This window comes from Drosophila elegans, unplaced genomic scaffold (genome assembly GCF_018152505.1).
Source record: "Drosophila elegans isolate 14027-0461.03 unplaced genomic scaffold, ASM1815250v1 contig_208, whole genome shotgun sequence".
Classification (NCBI taxonomy): Eukaryota; Metazoa; Arthropoda; class Insecta; order Diptera; family Drosophilidae; genus Drosophila; species Drosophila elegans.
The window spans coordinates 21,104,202-21,119,064 of NW_024545578.1; the positions used below are offsets into that span (position 1 = coordinate 21,104,202).

The window sequence follows — 14,863 nt, forward strand, 5'->3', positions numbered from 1 at the left end:
TCAATAAAAATACTAAAATAAAAATCCGAATCTAAATTGGTTTGGAAAGATCGCATTTCCAATGCCATTTTATACTTTTGTATCAGAATATGTTTATTCTGTTTACCGCCGCTGTGGGATTGTATGTCTATAATTCTATGAATATGAATGCAAGCGTTGAGCAAATGTCATAAAATGCTGGCCAAATACGTTTTCGTCAATTTCAAAGTTGACAGTAAATAGCGGGGTTGAAGAAATTGTTTGTTCAAAAACACATTTAAATTAATTGAAAGTCGACCGACTTGCTAAATAACTCGTAAATCTCTTCAAGTTTTCAGTGGTGCAGCACATGAGTTTACCGCAATTTTTAGAGTGGCGAAAACTTTTTATTTGCGATAGTGTGTGTTCTTTGAACTCGAGTGATAAGCATCTTACCCACACTCTTTACTCTCACTTTTCACTCTCTCTTTTTCTCTTTATCTCGCTCTTCGAAAGAGAGAAAGATTCGTGCGCACGCTCAAAAGCGCAAAGGTAAACAAACGGAACTTTCATTCATAAAATAGCAACAACGCAGCCGGCGAAAGAAGAAGAGGCGAAATCAAATAATAATCAAAACAAAATCGAAAAGCTCTGCTGCCATGTGTTCATCTACAATTTTCTGAGTCACTTCTCGAATGTCTGCCAATTAATTTAAGTCCGCCCACAGAGAGCGGTTCGAAAATCTCATTACCAAATCGCTGTCACACCTCATTGACGCCAGGTAGTCCAAATATGGCAGGTAAGTGCTCCTAAAGGTGTGCAAATAATCATACGTAACTTACAGATGCATTCGCGAGTATGTGTTAAATACTCTCGTCTTGAGATACAGTTTACATAGCTGTAATGTTCTGCAATGTTAAGTGACGCTCTCAAAGTCTGATTGGTACAACACTAGCTAGAAAGAACGGTTTGGTTGCAGGACTGCCAAATTGGCTATTCTTTAGCAAACTCTGGGTATGTTGCGGGTAGGGTCCTAGCAGCCTCTTGTCTATTTTATTAATAACCTTGTAATCCACAGCTAGTACAGCTAGTTGATCATTCTCAATTTACTGCTTTTTGGCTGTATATGTATTTGTTACCACGACCTATTATTTTATATCAGAAGTTTTGGAGCTTGAAAGTGCAACTTGCAACAGAACATTTTTTGTATTACCTACCTTGAAAAATTACGTACGAGCGCTAGCTATATTCGAATTATTCTATTAATGGGAAACATGTGGATTACTAGTTTAAAATGTTCTTAATTGTTGGGATTAAGCTTAAAAAAGCTTTAACAAATATATTTTGTAAAAACAAAATATGTTATTGAAATGTCGCTAACGAAAGTGATCCTTGGAATTGTAACTTGAGTAATGTAATATATGTCTCATCACTATTAATAATGTTTAGTTGACGACAATTGACACACAAAAGCTAGTAGCTATGGAGTCAACTCTCACTTCTATCTCGCTCTATTCCCCATAAACGGAGAGAGAGGGCTCCAAACAAGAGCTGCACTTGTGTTGGTGGCAATTGCATGCCGGTTTTTGTTGTTCTGCCGCAACTCTCTGCTCTCTTCTCTCTGCCAAATGATTCATCGGCAGCGAACGCAGAGGAGACAAATTCCAAAATTAAAGACTTTTTCTGGTACTCCCTGGAGATTCGATACGAGAAACGGGAAGAATCGCAAGGGGATCGGCTACAAAGGAACCTAAAGAAAGAACACTGCAACCTCTGGCCTTGATTTGGAAGAAATTCCTTACTTTTTCAGGCCCCAGGCAATTTGCATTGGAAATGCAATGCAAAGCTATATCTGTATACTTAAATAAGCACTCGCAGGTTTCTTTATTCCCTATTAAACATTTAATTTCTGAATCTAATCTTATCATCTTTTGGATTTGGTCAAGCCATTGCAATCAATATAAAAATACATAACTGTTGATGCTTATTAATCATTTTTAAACAGAGTTGTGTCTAAATAAACATATGAAAAACATGATTAACTTTATTGTTTTCACAAAGCCGAAGATATGGAAATAACCTTGATGTATTTAAAGCATTTTAAGAGATTGGTTTGTAATTTGCATTTTAAAAGGCTTTCCACTTAGTTAAACGAGCAAAGGTCGTCGACATATTTTGATAAAATTCTTAAGCATGTATTAAATTAAAAAATAAAAAAAACCTAACAAAATACACTGGGCTGCAAAAACTTTCTACCCCCACAACACCCCACAACTTATATTCCATAGTGTTCCTGTTACTCAGCATCCGAATGAAACCCAATAATCCCTCGCACTGAGTAAGTTATACTTGTTTATATATAGTACTCGTGGATCTGTGTGTGTACTTGCTACTCAATGACAGGTCGTAAAAAAACCTCTTGACGAGGTGTGATGTCATGTTTTTGTTTCATATTCTCAACTTATGATTTATACATGTAAAATGTAATGGTGCTTATAAAATATAAAACAGAATGCACGAGGTGCAAAGTGTTTTTTGGTGACTTTAACAACGAAAAAAAAATCAATTAATGTTCAAAGTTTTACAAAATATCTTTAACTACATTGCAATTTCGAATATTTAATGTAGAACAACTAAATTTAAAAACAAGAAAAGCTAGCTTAACATGAGTTAGTAGTATACGATAATGTGGACGTAATATATTTTTAAGTAATTCATAAAAACCACCCATTCATCCACAGCTTGCAAAAAGCAATTACTCTCCGTTTTACTATAATAAGTAGTCATTTGGGGTCCCACATGCCAACCGCAAACGAGGTTTCACTCTCGGCAATTGTCGCTATTATCTTGCATTGTGATGTTCCAATTGATTCGAAATCTTGAACATGGGCCACACAGCTATGATTATTGTGCTAGGGTTGAGTTAATTGAAATGCAGATTAGTTGCAGTGATTTGGGTGAGAGAGTTTTCAATCAGTAGCGAGAATGCATATAATCAAAGTGGGCTATCGATCATCGAAATGCGACAAGGTCAGTGGATTTTCAAGGTTTTGGGGATGCGTTACAAGCATTAAGGGGGAATCGTCGTTATCGGGGGGAATGCCAGGCCAATGGCTCACCCCAAAGTATTTCAAAAATCCACTGGTGACGCAAGACAAACTGTTTCCGGCCTCTCGATAGCCCCAAGCTTTGTTTTCCACTTTTGTGGCTTTGTGGCCGCCATGAATAATGTACAATAATGCTGCGAGAACCAGCAAATCGGAGCACCTGATATCGCGTTGTAAGGCGACAAACCGACGATAAGATACGCGGGTGGGGCTCACTGGCGCATGCGCATCTAGATTTTTTTTTACCGCCCCCGGAGGAACCGTCAACAAATTAGTAACCCATTTCGAATAGCACCTGTTATCGTATCGTCGAATGCCTTATCTTATCGCTGACCGTGTATGCTCAGATTGCAAAAGCTACAAAATTCTTGGCTACAATACAGCGCCTATGCGAGCAACAGTTTGCCTTTCAGTGATATTTTCAGTTTAGTCGTCGAACGACAACGATACGAACACGAATCATTTGTTGTAGTTTCCGTGTGAAAATTACAGAAAAGATTGTGAGTGCCCACTGATTAAGGGGAATTTTTATAGGTTATTGTAAACTAATGTGTGCCCCCTAATTCCAGCCAAACGAAAACAAAATCAGCGTCTAGTGCAAAATGGTGTCCGTGGAGACAATCGGTTCTATATTCATCAAGGCCCTGAAGCTGGTAAGTTTTGGGTTTTATTTTACCAACTCCCTTCACGAATTGAGCAACAGACTGTGTAGTCGCAATAACTTGGCTGATAAGCGCGCGTTTTATCAGTCCTGGCGTATTAGCAATGTTACTCATACGCCGTGGTGTACGGCGAGGCGTGGCTGGAATGTGATTCACTCGCGGAATACATGACCTCATTGCTCTCCTGCGTCCCCTTTTTTCTGCAGATCATCAACCTGGTGATCATCTTCCTGTACCGTTGGGGCGATGGCGGCGAATTCCTGGGCATTGGCGGCACTTGGAACTTGAACGAGGAGAAGAGCGCCGATGCGGAAATCGTGGCCTCGGGCGTTATGGTTGGATTTTTGATTTACACTGGATGCCACACGATTGCCTTCGCCTTTGGCACCACCAAGCATAAGGGGTAAGTTAATGGAGCATTGAGAAATCATCATAGTATAGCATAGCAAGCCAAAGGTTATCCCAGTTGGAATGGAATTTGTTAGGGACTCTTTAGAACACATATCTTCTCATAATCACATTAAAAGTAGCTTTAACTAACGCCACAAATATCAGTTAAATATACACAACAAGTTTTGAAAGTCGTGTCATTAAGCAACCCTATAAATATTCTACAATTTAACTGTTAAACTTTCTAAATTTGTCTTGAGACCTCATAGGATTTAAAACTTATTGCGATTCTGTTTATATTTTTTGCAGAGAGCTCTGTGACACCATCATGAACGTGGTTGGCTGCATCATGTGGATCACCGTGGGTGGAGTGGCCCTGCACTACTGGAAGGGTTATATGTCCGACGAGGGATTCCTGTACGTAAACTCGGAGCGCCAAGTGGGCATTGCCATGGGATCGCTGTGCGTCATCGAGGGCGCACTGTATCTGCTGGATACCGTTTTGGCCTGCATACACTATTCGAAGGGCGACACCGACTACACGCAGTAAAAGTGGAGCAACGGGGCAAATAATCGCAATCGCCGAATAAACACATCCACATTTTTCTTTATACTTAGATCGATTTAAGAACAAATTAGTTTTTATACGCAATCAAGTGAAGTTCGCAAGAGTCAATTGTCGCTCTACTATACACTAACTGTTTCATTACTTTCAATATTAACGTCCCAATTTTGGCAAATACAAATAGTTAAGACTTTGCCATTAATACAAGTTTTTGTGCATTCGGGAAATACTTGTGGGATTTGGCGAAATTCGCTAGTCTGTCTCAGTTTTTTGACATATGTACAAAAAACACTACCTAACAGATAAAATAATATTCCTTAGGGTCGATGTTTTTGATTTCTTTAAGCTAAATTTTTAAACTCAAATATTAGGGAAAACTGCTGTTTACTGATATTGTCAAGCCAGTCGTTTCGCATTTCTAATTCTAGTAAATTCTATTTTTATATAATTTCTTTACAGTAAAAGATATTTATATACTTTAAACATTTTAATCTCTTTAAATGTTAAACTGAGAATGTGTGCAAGAAGATAAGCAAACAATATAAATTGAGAAACTTGGTTAGGGGTTTTTTTGTGGTTTGATGACTTTAAGTCTGAGCTTCGTTTGCTCGTTTTTATTTTTATAAATTATTTAAACAGTCAGTCAATCCTTTTCAATTTTACATTTTCTTAGATCATTAACAAGCTTTTTCAGATTGCAACCTTGCCAAGCTAAAACAATAGATACCTTTCACAAGAATGAAATTTCCATTTAAAGAAGTTTATTATGGCAACTATTGGTGTTGCTGAAGAACTGGTGCCTACAACAGTTAAACTGGGCAGCTACACACAACCTACGTAGAAATGCAAATATTACACTCATTTATGCGATTAAAAAAGTTCATGAGCTGTTGAATCAAATCGATGACGCTTTAAGACGAATTTCCCCTTATGAACCACATAGAACTTCCGGAGTAAACTGAAGGGGTTTAACGAAACATTGAACATTCTGAGAAAAACCCTACATTTATCGGTAAGCTATGGCCAGAAGTCATAACTTATTGAGTCATATATATTACAGATTCGATGTAAGAGTTTTATAAGTGCAATGATAAGAGCACCAAACAAACAAAAGGTACTAAACTTAGTCAGTTAGTCACTTTAACATTGGATTTCTTTAAAATAATCCTTAGAAGTCATAGGGAGAATATTGAAAATTCATTTGGTATTACAAACAAAGACCAAAATTGGCGATCTAACGACCAGATTGCCATTAACACCAATTATATAAGTATTCCATTACTGCTTTTTGGTTTGACGACTAAGAAAAGCATTTGAACTCACCTGTTTTATTGGATTCCCTCGCCCGTCGACGGCATCCCGCTCCTGCTGCCGCATGCTTCCACTCCGGCCAACGCGTTTCGAACACAATGCGCACCGTCGCGCCACCGATCCATCCTCCAGATTCAAAGCGTCGAACAGGACCGCCTGGTCCTGGATGAACGAGTTCCGTGATCGCAGGTTCAGCAGCTCCAGTGTCCGTGAGTCCAAGCTCTCCCGATAGACATTGTGCACTCGGTCCAGATTGTGCTCGTAGTCGGTGTCCAGATTGTAGGCACTGTTCAGGCTGACCATGCTGCTCCTGCCTTCCAGGGAGGTCTTGCTTCTGCCCTCCAGGGAGGCCTTGCTCCTCTTGGGGCGCATCACCACCGTCCTGACCGACTCGTCCAAGGAGGAGTTCAGGTGGACGGGTGTGCGAGGCGGTTCACCCAGCGGCGAGGGCGAATGCGAGTGGGTCAATGCCGACGGAGGCAGTGGCAGCTGGGTGGCGGTGGGAACCGGTTGCTCTGCCAAACTCATCAGCGACTGCTGACGCTCCAGCTGCTTCTCATAGCCATTGAACTTGTCGTAGTCGATGAAGGACATGTTGGCATAGCTGACCATATTGTCGATGGCCTGCAGGGATTGCAGGGAGGCGCTCCACTTGGGATTCATCTTCTCCTTCTTCTCGGCCCCACCACCACCGCTGGTAAGTCCCGAAAAGGTGCTCTTAAAGGAAGCTATAAGCGTGTTGGATCGTCTTTTCTGGAAATTGAGCTGGGGATTGGTAGTGGGTTCCGTCTGATTGAGCGACATCAGCGAGCCCTTGCGTTGAACCTGCGACTGCACCTCCTCCAAAGGGGTCGAGGTGAAGGGCTGGGCGGATTGGCGACGTGCCGGGGTCCTCACCGATCCCGTAAGTTCACTCCTTCTCAGGAGCACCGGTGAGCTGACCTGGAAATCGGCCACCGAAGTCTTTCGCGGTGAAGCCGGCGAGGTGAGATCCCCCGATTTCTCCGTTTCCTCCGATAGTTGCTCCAATTGCGGTTCGATGAAACTCCGACGATTTGGTCGCCTCATCTGTATCATCGAACGACTACGGGTGAATATGTAAGGTGTCCGGCTGGAATCTTCATCGTCATCGGTCCTCGATAGATTCTCCTTGCTGCCCGTCAAATGATTTATGAGTTTGGAGAGCTTGTTGCGCAACGAAAAGCTATTGGATCGCTCCATTTTGGGCACATTTTCGTAGCCGGGCAAAGTGGTGGCGCCCATTTTAACACCCTGGTTCCGCTTTTCCGCCTCGTAGTGCTCCCGGAATTTTTGCGCCGTGTTAGTAGGCAATGTGCTACTTTTGCTATTATTATTCGGCACTATAATGCTGTTGTTGTTATTGTTGTTGTTGATGTTAGTGTGATTATTGTTATTATTTGGCTGGGTATTCTTGGCATTCGCTGGCGATTTGACTTTATTGCCATTTGGCAACGATGTCTGCTGCTGCTGCTTTAATTGCTGCTTCTTGTTCACCTTCTGCGCCTTTTTTTGCGTCTTTGCCGCGCTCTTTGTCTCCTTGGTGGAATACATACCGAAGCCAGCGGACTTCAAACCCCTGCAAAATATAGAAAGAGGCGTTAATAAACTGATTAAAAGTCGGGTAATTCGCGTGGTGAGCATTTTATCAACAATCCCAAAGGTCCCTACCTCGGCGATTTCCGATTGCCAATATCAATCAACTATTAAGTGTATACGAAACTTGCAAATGCGAAAGAGTAAATCTAAAAGAAAACAAACTGAAATTATACTTCCAAGCTTGAATGGGGCTTCACTTAATTCTATGTATCTTTTGGGATTTCCCTCATTCGATATCCAACACTTAGTGTAACTGTAAGAACAAAGTAGCTATATCTCAGCACTAAACCCTTAATAATTTAGTCTTTAAGGCAAAAGTATTTTATTCCTTAACACTCGATATAAGTTGCTAACTGTCAAAATCTTCAGATTATTTGGGTTTTTATCATATATTTTTACACTTGTATTTTTAAAGAGTATGAAGATGGGAACAACAAGTAAATGTTGTCAGATTGTATCTTTCGAGTGCTGTTGTTACAATTTTGTATCGCTTTTATCAGTTTCGTTTATTAGAAAACAAATACAATTTAAGAAAGCTCGAGGTTAACTATTTTCTTGAGGTTTGTTATACTTAAGTTGAAAGCTAAATATAACTAATATATAATATTTATATGTGTATTAAAATATAAATATACAAGTAGATAACACGAACTTTATCTGGTTAAGATCACTTCAGAATAACATATTTAAGTCATCAACACTTTTTACTGGCAAAGTTCACATTCATCTTTACTTCACATAAAAAATTTCATTCAGTCTTTGGGCTCGTAAAACTCAGAATATCCGACTTGTCTGCGATCAATCGGATCGGACATTTTCCCCATCTAAAGTGACAGTGACCTCAGCAGTATCTGAAAACGGCGGAGTACTAAACGAAAACGTTGGACAAGTGCAATCTGTCAATTTATCATCGCCAAAGGACGGCAGCGACTCGTTACATTGATAAACGCGACCCAATACAGCGAAAAAGTACAAAAATGTTCGCATATATCAAGCGTTTGTATGGGGTACTCTATCAGAGTGTTGGGGGAGCCATTATCTCGTGTACAGTGGATTCCGCACAAGTGAGACTCACTAATGCTATACTCTGCAAAACCGCCCCGCTCGCTTCACAAATCAATATGCAGTTAATCTACACTCAAAACACAGTAAAAAAAAGACAAGATAATGCCAAAATAATATTTATTTTTTTAAAACTATTTTTTGAAATCGAAAACAGTTTAGGCCCAAATCAAACATTTAAAACGTCTTAACCCAAACTAATAACATTTTTGATCTGTTAAGTGATCCAAAATTGAAATACAAAACAAAACGGAAAATTTAGGTTTTGTTAATACTTTGCTCGAAGAACTAAAAGTAGAATAAGAGTTTAACTAAAGTTTCTCCTAATTCTGAATTTTAACTCTACCATTATTTTTATATATTGTTAAAAATAATAATGCTTTTCACGGATTAAGAAAAGGTATTTAAAAAAACTTAACAAAACGTTTTCTATGTTACCTACAGTCAGTTGTGGATCAAAGTTTTTCCTGATATATGTACAACTTTCTTGGTCTATTTTCTTTAGCCAAGTTTTCTTTAAGTGTTTATTGCTGTACATGAGCTAGTAGATACGTGGCCCATATAGCCAAAGATACACAGCCAGCACTTGGAGATACTTGCAGCAGGCGTCATCAGAAGTCCATCTCGTCTATTCGACACAATTCCAATTTACGATTGACACTCGAACAACTGACATATGTGGACGGGATGAGCTAGCTGCTCCCGGAGTACTGAAGCGGGCCAGAAAGGAGGGACACAGCAGTAAAAATGGCCTAAATGTTATCGCCAGCACTTTTTATTTCCAGCAAAGCTCAAAAACAACAGTCAACAGCCAGTGCTGTGATAAGATTTCGAGCCAAAAAAAAAAAGCCCAGAGGAGCGCACTTGTCTGAGTTCCCGTCGGTTGGCTGTGCGATTTTGGTCGGGTTGGCCGATTGTTTTGGTTCCGTTTTTCCAATGGCCGTATGTATCCGAGAGATTGCATTGCATGGCGCAATCTTTTGGCTTGATGGAGTGGAATGGTGTCTCTGATTTGGCAGTGTAATCTGTATTTATAGTTGGATGACTTGCTGACTAGTTTCACTCTACTGTCCACTTTCAAATCAATGTCTTTGTGATCCTCCAATTATGGCGTTATCTCTTACAGATTTATTTGTGACATTTTCATATATTAAGTTCAATTGCTTTGGTAGTGTTGGGAGAACGATCTTATCAACCCATTAAAATTTATTCACTTGTACCCTTGTCTTTATCAATGTCGTTGCCACTTCAGTAGAAACTCCCGAAAGCAAGCAAAAATTTAATAATGATTCATTGCTTGCTCATTACTACACACATATCTAGTAGCCGAGGCCAATAATGTTTGAGCTGAGAACTCAATTGAGAAATATGCTAGACGATGTTTCTACTTGAAGATTCCGAAACTTATTTCTATTTTTGTATACATTAAGTCGAAGTTAATTATAACTGGAGGGAGTCAAAACACAATAAACAAAACTCTTAAAGAACAAGCGAGCTTCGTTTGCATTGCTGTCAACACCAAACAAAAATAAAAGAAACCAATCATTCGATATTCTTAATTTTATTAGTTGATTTTATCGGTAGATGAGAGCTTACAGCTTTAAATATAATACCGTCGAACAATTTGTATTCTGTGTTTAACCTTTAAAAAGTTGTATTCTTTACAAAACTAGTAAATATGAATCAGTATTTAGTTTCAATTTATTTATTTCCTATTCAAATAAATGTTTTCGTATTTTTTCATAATAGCTGATTTAAATGTACGTGACAATTTTGTGTCAGTTTCTGGGCCTTTTTTTAAAAACGTACTTACGATTTTTCACAGATGTTAATATTTAAGTACAAAGTGCAGGCAACCATGATAATGATGTGGTCGTGTCATTGAGACCCCTTTATTCCTAACACTGAATAGCTTACCGGCTCTAAATGGGTTGTTTTAAATTGTGTTGACCATTGTAACTTAACATTCATGGCAAAACGTGAATTGAATGGCTTATGAAGCCGACTTCGAAGATATATTGTGCAAACTCTGGTAAACAAAAAACAGAAATTACTGAAATGTTTGTTCTGTATAGGGTCTGCTCAGTTAAGTACCAATAAGTCTGTATCCAATGCTACACAGGAAAAAATGTATATAAAACACAATCAGTTCCATACAGTTAAAAAACATAAATAGATAATTGCCTTTAAAATAAAATTCATGTAAAATCCTGCTGTTCAATTAATAATAAAATAATATAAAATAAAAATGGATATAAGCCTATAAATTAAATGTTCTGTTAGTAAGCTAAGTATAATTTATTTACTGTTAGATAACTCAGTTATTAATTTCAAAACAATGAATACCAATTAAATATTTTTAAAATGGATTATTGAGGTCATATTTTTTCGGTGCAGGATTTCAGCAACCGCACATTCGAATGATCTTAACCGCATGCGAAGCCATGATCAGAATATCAATAACAATCAGACCCCTCAAACGCTTGTCTCCATGAAGATCCGAGTCCCTACGCCAAGCTTCAATTAGCCGCCAGTATTGTGGTTAAATTTAGACGAGTCTTCACTGTCCTGACAAGTGATCTTTGCTTATATTTTGAAACGATCTGCCCTTGCACTTGCTCCACGTTTCGATACGGATATCGATTTCGGTTGCGTTTGACTATTCGATATGCTCCGGTGCCGATTTCAAACTTCATTGTGCGTAGAGCACTAACCAGATTTGATTTTATGATTCACTTGGTCTTGAATCGAGTTTGATTCGCGTTTGTTTATCTCTCCGATCGAGTATTACGTTACCACTTGCCGATTGCTTCTGTTCGTTGGCTCTCGAAGAGTTCACGCCAGGGTGGACCAAATCCCTTCCATTATGAGTGCAGACTTAACTTTTCAATTGGCTGATCAAATTTACCTTGCAAACAATCGATATGATAGCGTAACGAGAGAGTTGTGACAGTGCCACCAGTGAAGACATCAAAGATTCGGGTTTAGAGTTTGTTTTTAACAAATATTTAGCACTGAATAGTTTATCTGAACTGTTTAATCAATAATATCATCACTTAAAGTAAGCTTTATTCAGTATTTTTGAAGATTTCTATATTTTTTTTTAAATGAAGACAAGGCTGATATTCTTTTTAGCAAAAGAAGCTAAGTACTTTCGCTGAACAACTTTGCTACAACACGTGCCAGGTAATGTTATATTTATATTTAGTTATAATTGTGCGGCCTGAAATTTAATAGTCAACGACGTGTGTAGGGTTTCATATCTCTCGAAACAAAATAATTTTTTGGGTGCCCTTCTGGCGCGATTCTTTTTGTTTACTTAGAAATTAATATCGCGATATTTAAGATGCTCTCGGAAGTGCATAGGTAAGTGGTGGTCGAGCTCACTGCGTTTTCACCGGCCAACTTTGCACTACTGTTTGCGTTGATTTTCCTAGGCCGAAACCAGTTTGCGGCTTTCATTGACAACGCATTGTTGTCCGAGTGCACATACTCATAGAAATATACAGTTGAACTTCATTATGTTAAACCATTTCAAAAAAACACAATTAACTTAACTGATTTGATTTGAGATTTGTTAATAAATGTATCGAAAATTCTTGAGTTTACCAATAATTTTCTTCTGAAATTTAATGAGGGCACATAAATTAAGCCGAGAAGCACATGATAATAAAATTTTAAAATATTCTTTTGGGTTAAAAACAACAATTCGTGTTGTGAAATTTTAAACCAAGATATTGGTTTAAGATCTTTGGAAGACCTATTACAGACTTCAGAAAAGTTTGATTTTTAGATGTTTCACTGTAGCACTGATTGATGGCTCGGCGCATGGAGTTCCTGTGAGATGTACCCCCGGTGCCCCTTCCAATATGAGATGAGTGTAAACTGCAGGAACTCAAACCGGTTGTGGAACGAATCGAACCGTGTTGTTCGAACCCAAAAGCAAATTACGCCGCTAGCTGGATGAGTATGAAACATTTCTTGGTGCATTTTGTAGCACCATTTGATAAGACTTTCGGATAGTGAAAACTAGCCTCAGTCCCGTCATTTGGGAGCTATGCATGTTACATAAATCCACGCGAAGCTTGTTAGCCTTCACACGTACTCGTTAGATTAAACGCCTTTGATAACGAGAGATATGCCATCTCCAGCACGTGTATACATATTTATCTGCCAGACCTCTAGAGTGCGTACTAAGTGTACTAGGTTAGTGCAATTTGTATCCCAACACAACTGTACAGATAAACGAATAATGAACGAACTTATTTGACGAAAGGGGTACAACTTAAAATGTATTATGATAGCTCATACAAACGATCATTTTTGGCTAGAAACAATCTTATTTTCAATTTTTTTTTAAATATACCTTTAATTACAATAAAGAAATAATGGCCTTACCAAAAAACTGCGCACAGACATTGTGAAATATAACTTAAGAGCTCACAAGTTTTTTTTAATATGAGACACATTTGAAATTTAAAATAGATTAACTCGATATCTGGTTAGTTTGACACAGTTTTAAAATTATATCCCGGCTTACTAATCAAACAGTATTAAAATGTATTAAATAATATTTAAATTGAATATTTCACTTTGAGTTAGGACTCATTAACAGACCGATTGAGCTACCAACTGTTTTTAAAATTATTTATTTCTGGCTACGCTCCAAATTGATGAGTACAACAAAGGGAGTGTTGTTAGTTAAAAATATTTGAGAATGGTTACACCTCAACACGAATTCGCACCTTTTTTATGAAAATATAAATAAAAAAGGAGCGTAATAGATTAGGAACTTTTTGGAAAAATAAATAATAGGATTATTTTATTTTGTGTTCAAACAGTTTTGATAAAAACTAATCAAAACTTTTTTTTTTATGTGCACCGGATATTCTCCGTCCGATTTGCCGCGCTCGACTAATAATCAAGTGTGTTTCTGAGCTCAAGTATTCTAAAAAAGCCGAGATAATGGGCAAAAAAATCATCACCAAAAATTCCCATAACTGCCATTCAAGCTTGCAAGTAAAAAGCTTTACATCTATACTTTATTTTGGAAGCTATGAACAATCATTTAAAAATTTCTTTTAATAAGATTTTGTGTTCTGCATTATAATAATCCATCTTTTCCAGGTACAAAATGCTACTGACACGACATCCTGATAACTTTTACATTAAAAATAGTTTTTGGATGCCTCCGAAACATCTATACTAATGGTAAAAAAACAACTAGCAAATTTATCAAGCAAGTTCTTTGAATTAAACAAAAACGCGACAAAAATGGAACAATTTTCGAAAAATTAGAAAAATATAAAATTCTGGGAATCTGGATGACGTTTTTAACATCCTTTTTGCAGAAAACTTTTTTATTATTTTATTTATAGTAATCATTGTAAATGCCTTATACTCTAAGTATTTTTTGTTGTAATCTTTCAATAAGTACATACAAAGCTATCACATATACATATACAAATTAAGAGCAAACCCCTCCAGAAGTGATTACCTTACAAAAAATTAGATTGAGTTAGCACTGTATTAATTCACCAATTCATACTATTGAGTTTAAATTTATTGAGCGTACTGCAGGGTATACAAGATCGGATATTTTGGGGCATTGTTTAGCTGATACTGTGCCAGAGCGAGAGGGGAGTCCGAAAAGAGTTGACAATTTGAGTATTTTTTACCCATCTTATCAGCAAAGTTAAGTGAGTTTCGTGAGCGAAGTTCGCTTGTCGTTTCATTATATGTACATATGCATATTTTTGATGAACTTGCCTGCCTTAGTTTCCGTTCGCTGATTTATTTGCTATTGTTGGATCGGTTCTTATTATACTTATTTGTGCGATAATGTTGTGATGACTTTTCAGCTGCTGTCGATTTTTAGGGGTTTGTGTTATATATTAACATTCGCATGGCGACGCGACGCTTGCGCTTTCAAATCGTAGACATATACAGATATATAGCCTTGCTCGATTTTTGAAGTTTGGAGCGATCTTTTGGTCACAAAGAAAGTGCACTCTAAGTTCTACTTATTCAGCAAAGACCTTTGTTGTTGTTTTGTTTCTAACACAAAGGCAAATAATCAAATATTTAATATATTTTCAGGTACGCACACACACACTCACACATTCGGTTAATTTTTGTATTTAAAGCGCTCTCTTTTGCTTGCGCAATAAGTAGGAAAGAGAGCGCGGGCG

The 14,863-nt window shown here is 37.8% G+C and overlaps 2 protein-coding genes across 2 annotated transcripts; one reads left to right on the forward strand and one right to left on the reverse strand.

The window, feature by feature from the left end:
• The first annotated feature begins 3,454 nt into the window (after positions 1-3,454).
• LOC108142454 (protein snakeskin) lies at positions 3,455-4,884 on the forward strand. Its single transcript, XM_017266330.1, has 4 exons — positions 3,455-3,565; positions 3,635-3,718; positions 3,934-4,130; positions 4,427-4,884. Exons 2-4 carry the CDS (start codon positions 3,668-3,670, stop codon positions 4,665-4,667), a joined length of 489 nt encoding a protein of 162 aa, XP_017121819.1. The 5' UTR covers positions 3,455-3,565; positions 3,635-3,667; the 3' UTR covers positions 4,668-4,884.
• A 1,005-nt stretch (positions 4,885-5,889) lies between these two features.
• On the reverse strand, positions 5,890-7,565 carry LOC121467058. Its single transcript, XM_041707877.1, has 3 exons — positions 7,468-7,565; positions 6,006-7,362; positions 5,890-5,916 (listed from the first exon to the last, which is right to left on the reverse strand). The coding sequence occupies exons 1-3, from the start codon at positions 7,563-7,565 to the stop codon at positions 5,890-5,892; spliced, it is 1,482 nt and encodes a 493-aa protein (XP_041563811.1).
• Positions 7,566-14,863: the final 7,298 nt, after the last annotated feature.

What these genes read in the sequence shown, in the direction of transcription:
- LOC108142454 (XM_017266330.1), top strand. Translation starts at nt 3,668, where the DNA reads ATGGTGTCCGTGGAGACAATCGGTTCTATATTCATCAAGGCCCTGAAG. An exon ending in TCATCAAGGCCCTGAAGCTG is followed by an intron (nt 3,719 to 3,933) that starts GTAAGTTTTGGG and finishes TTTTTTCTGCAG; the next exon opens with ATCATCAACCTGGTGATCAT. An exon ending in GGCACCACCAAGCATAAGGG is followed by an intron (nt 4,131 to 4,426) that starts GTAAGTTAATGG and finishes TATTTTTTGCAG; the next exon opens with AGAGCTCTGTGACACCATCA.
- LOC121467058 (XM_041707877.1), bottom strand. Translation starts at nt 7,565, where the DNA reads ATGTATTCCACCAAGGAGACAAAGAGCGCGGCAAAGACGCAAAAAAAG. An exon ending in AAGCAGCAGCAGCAGACATC is followed by an intron (nt 7,363 to 7,467) that starts GTTGCCAAATGG and finishes TAACAACAACAG; the next exon opens with CATTATAGTGCCGAATAATA. An exon ending in GAGGGAATCCAATAAAACAG is followed by an intron (nt 5,917 to 6,005) that starts GTGAGTTCAAAT and finishes TCTGGTCGTTAG; the next exon opens with ATCGCCAATTTTGGTCTTTG.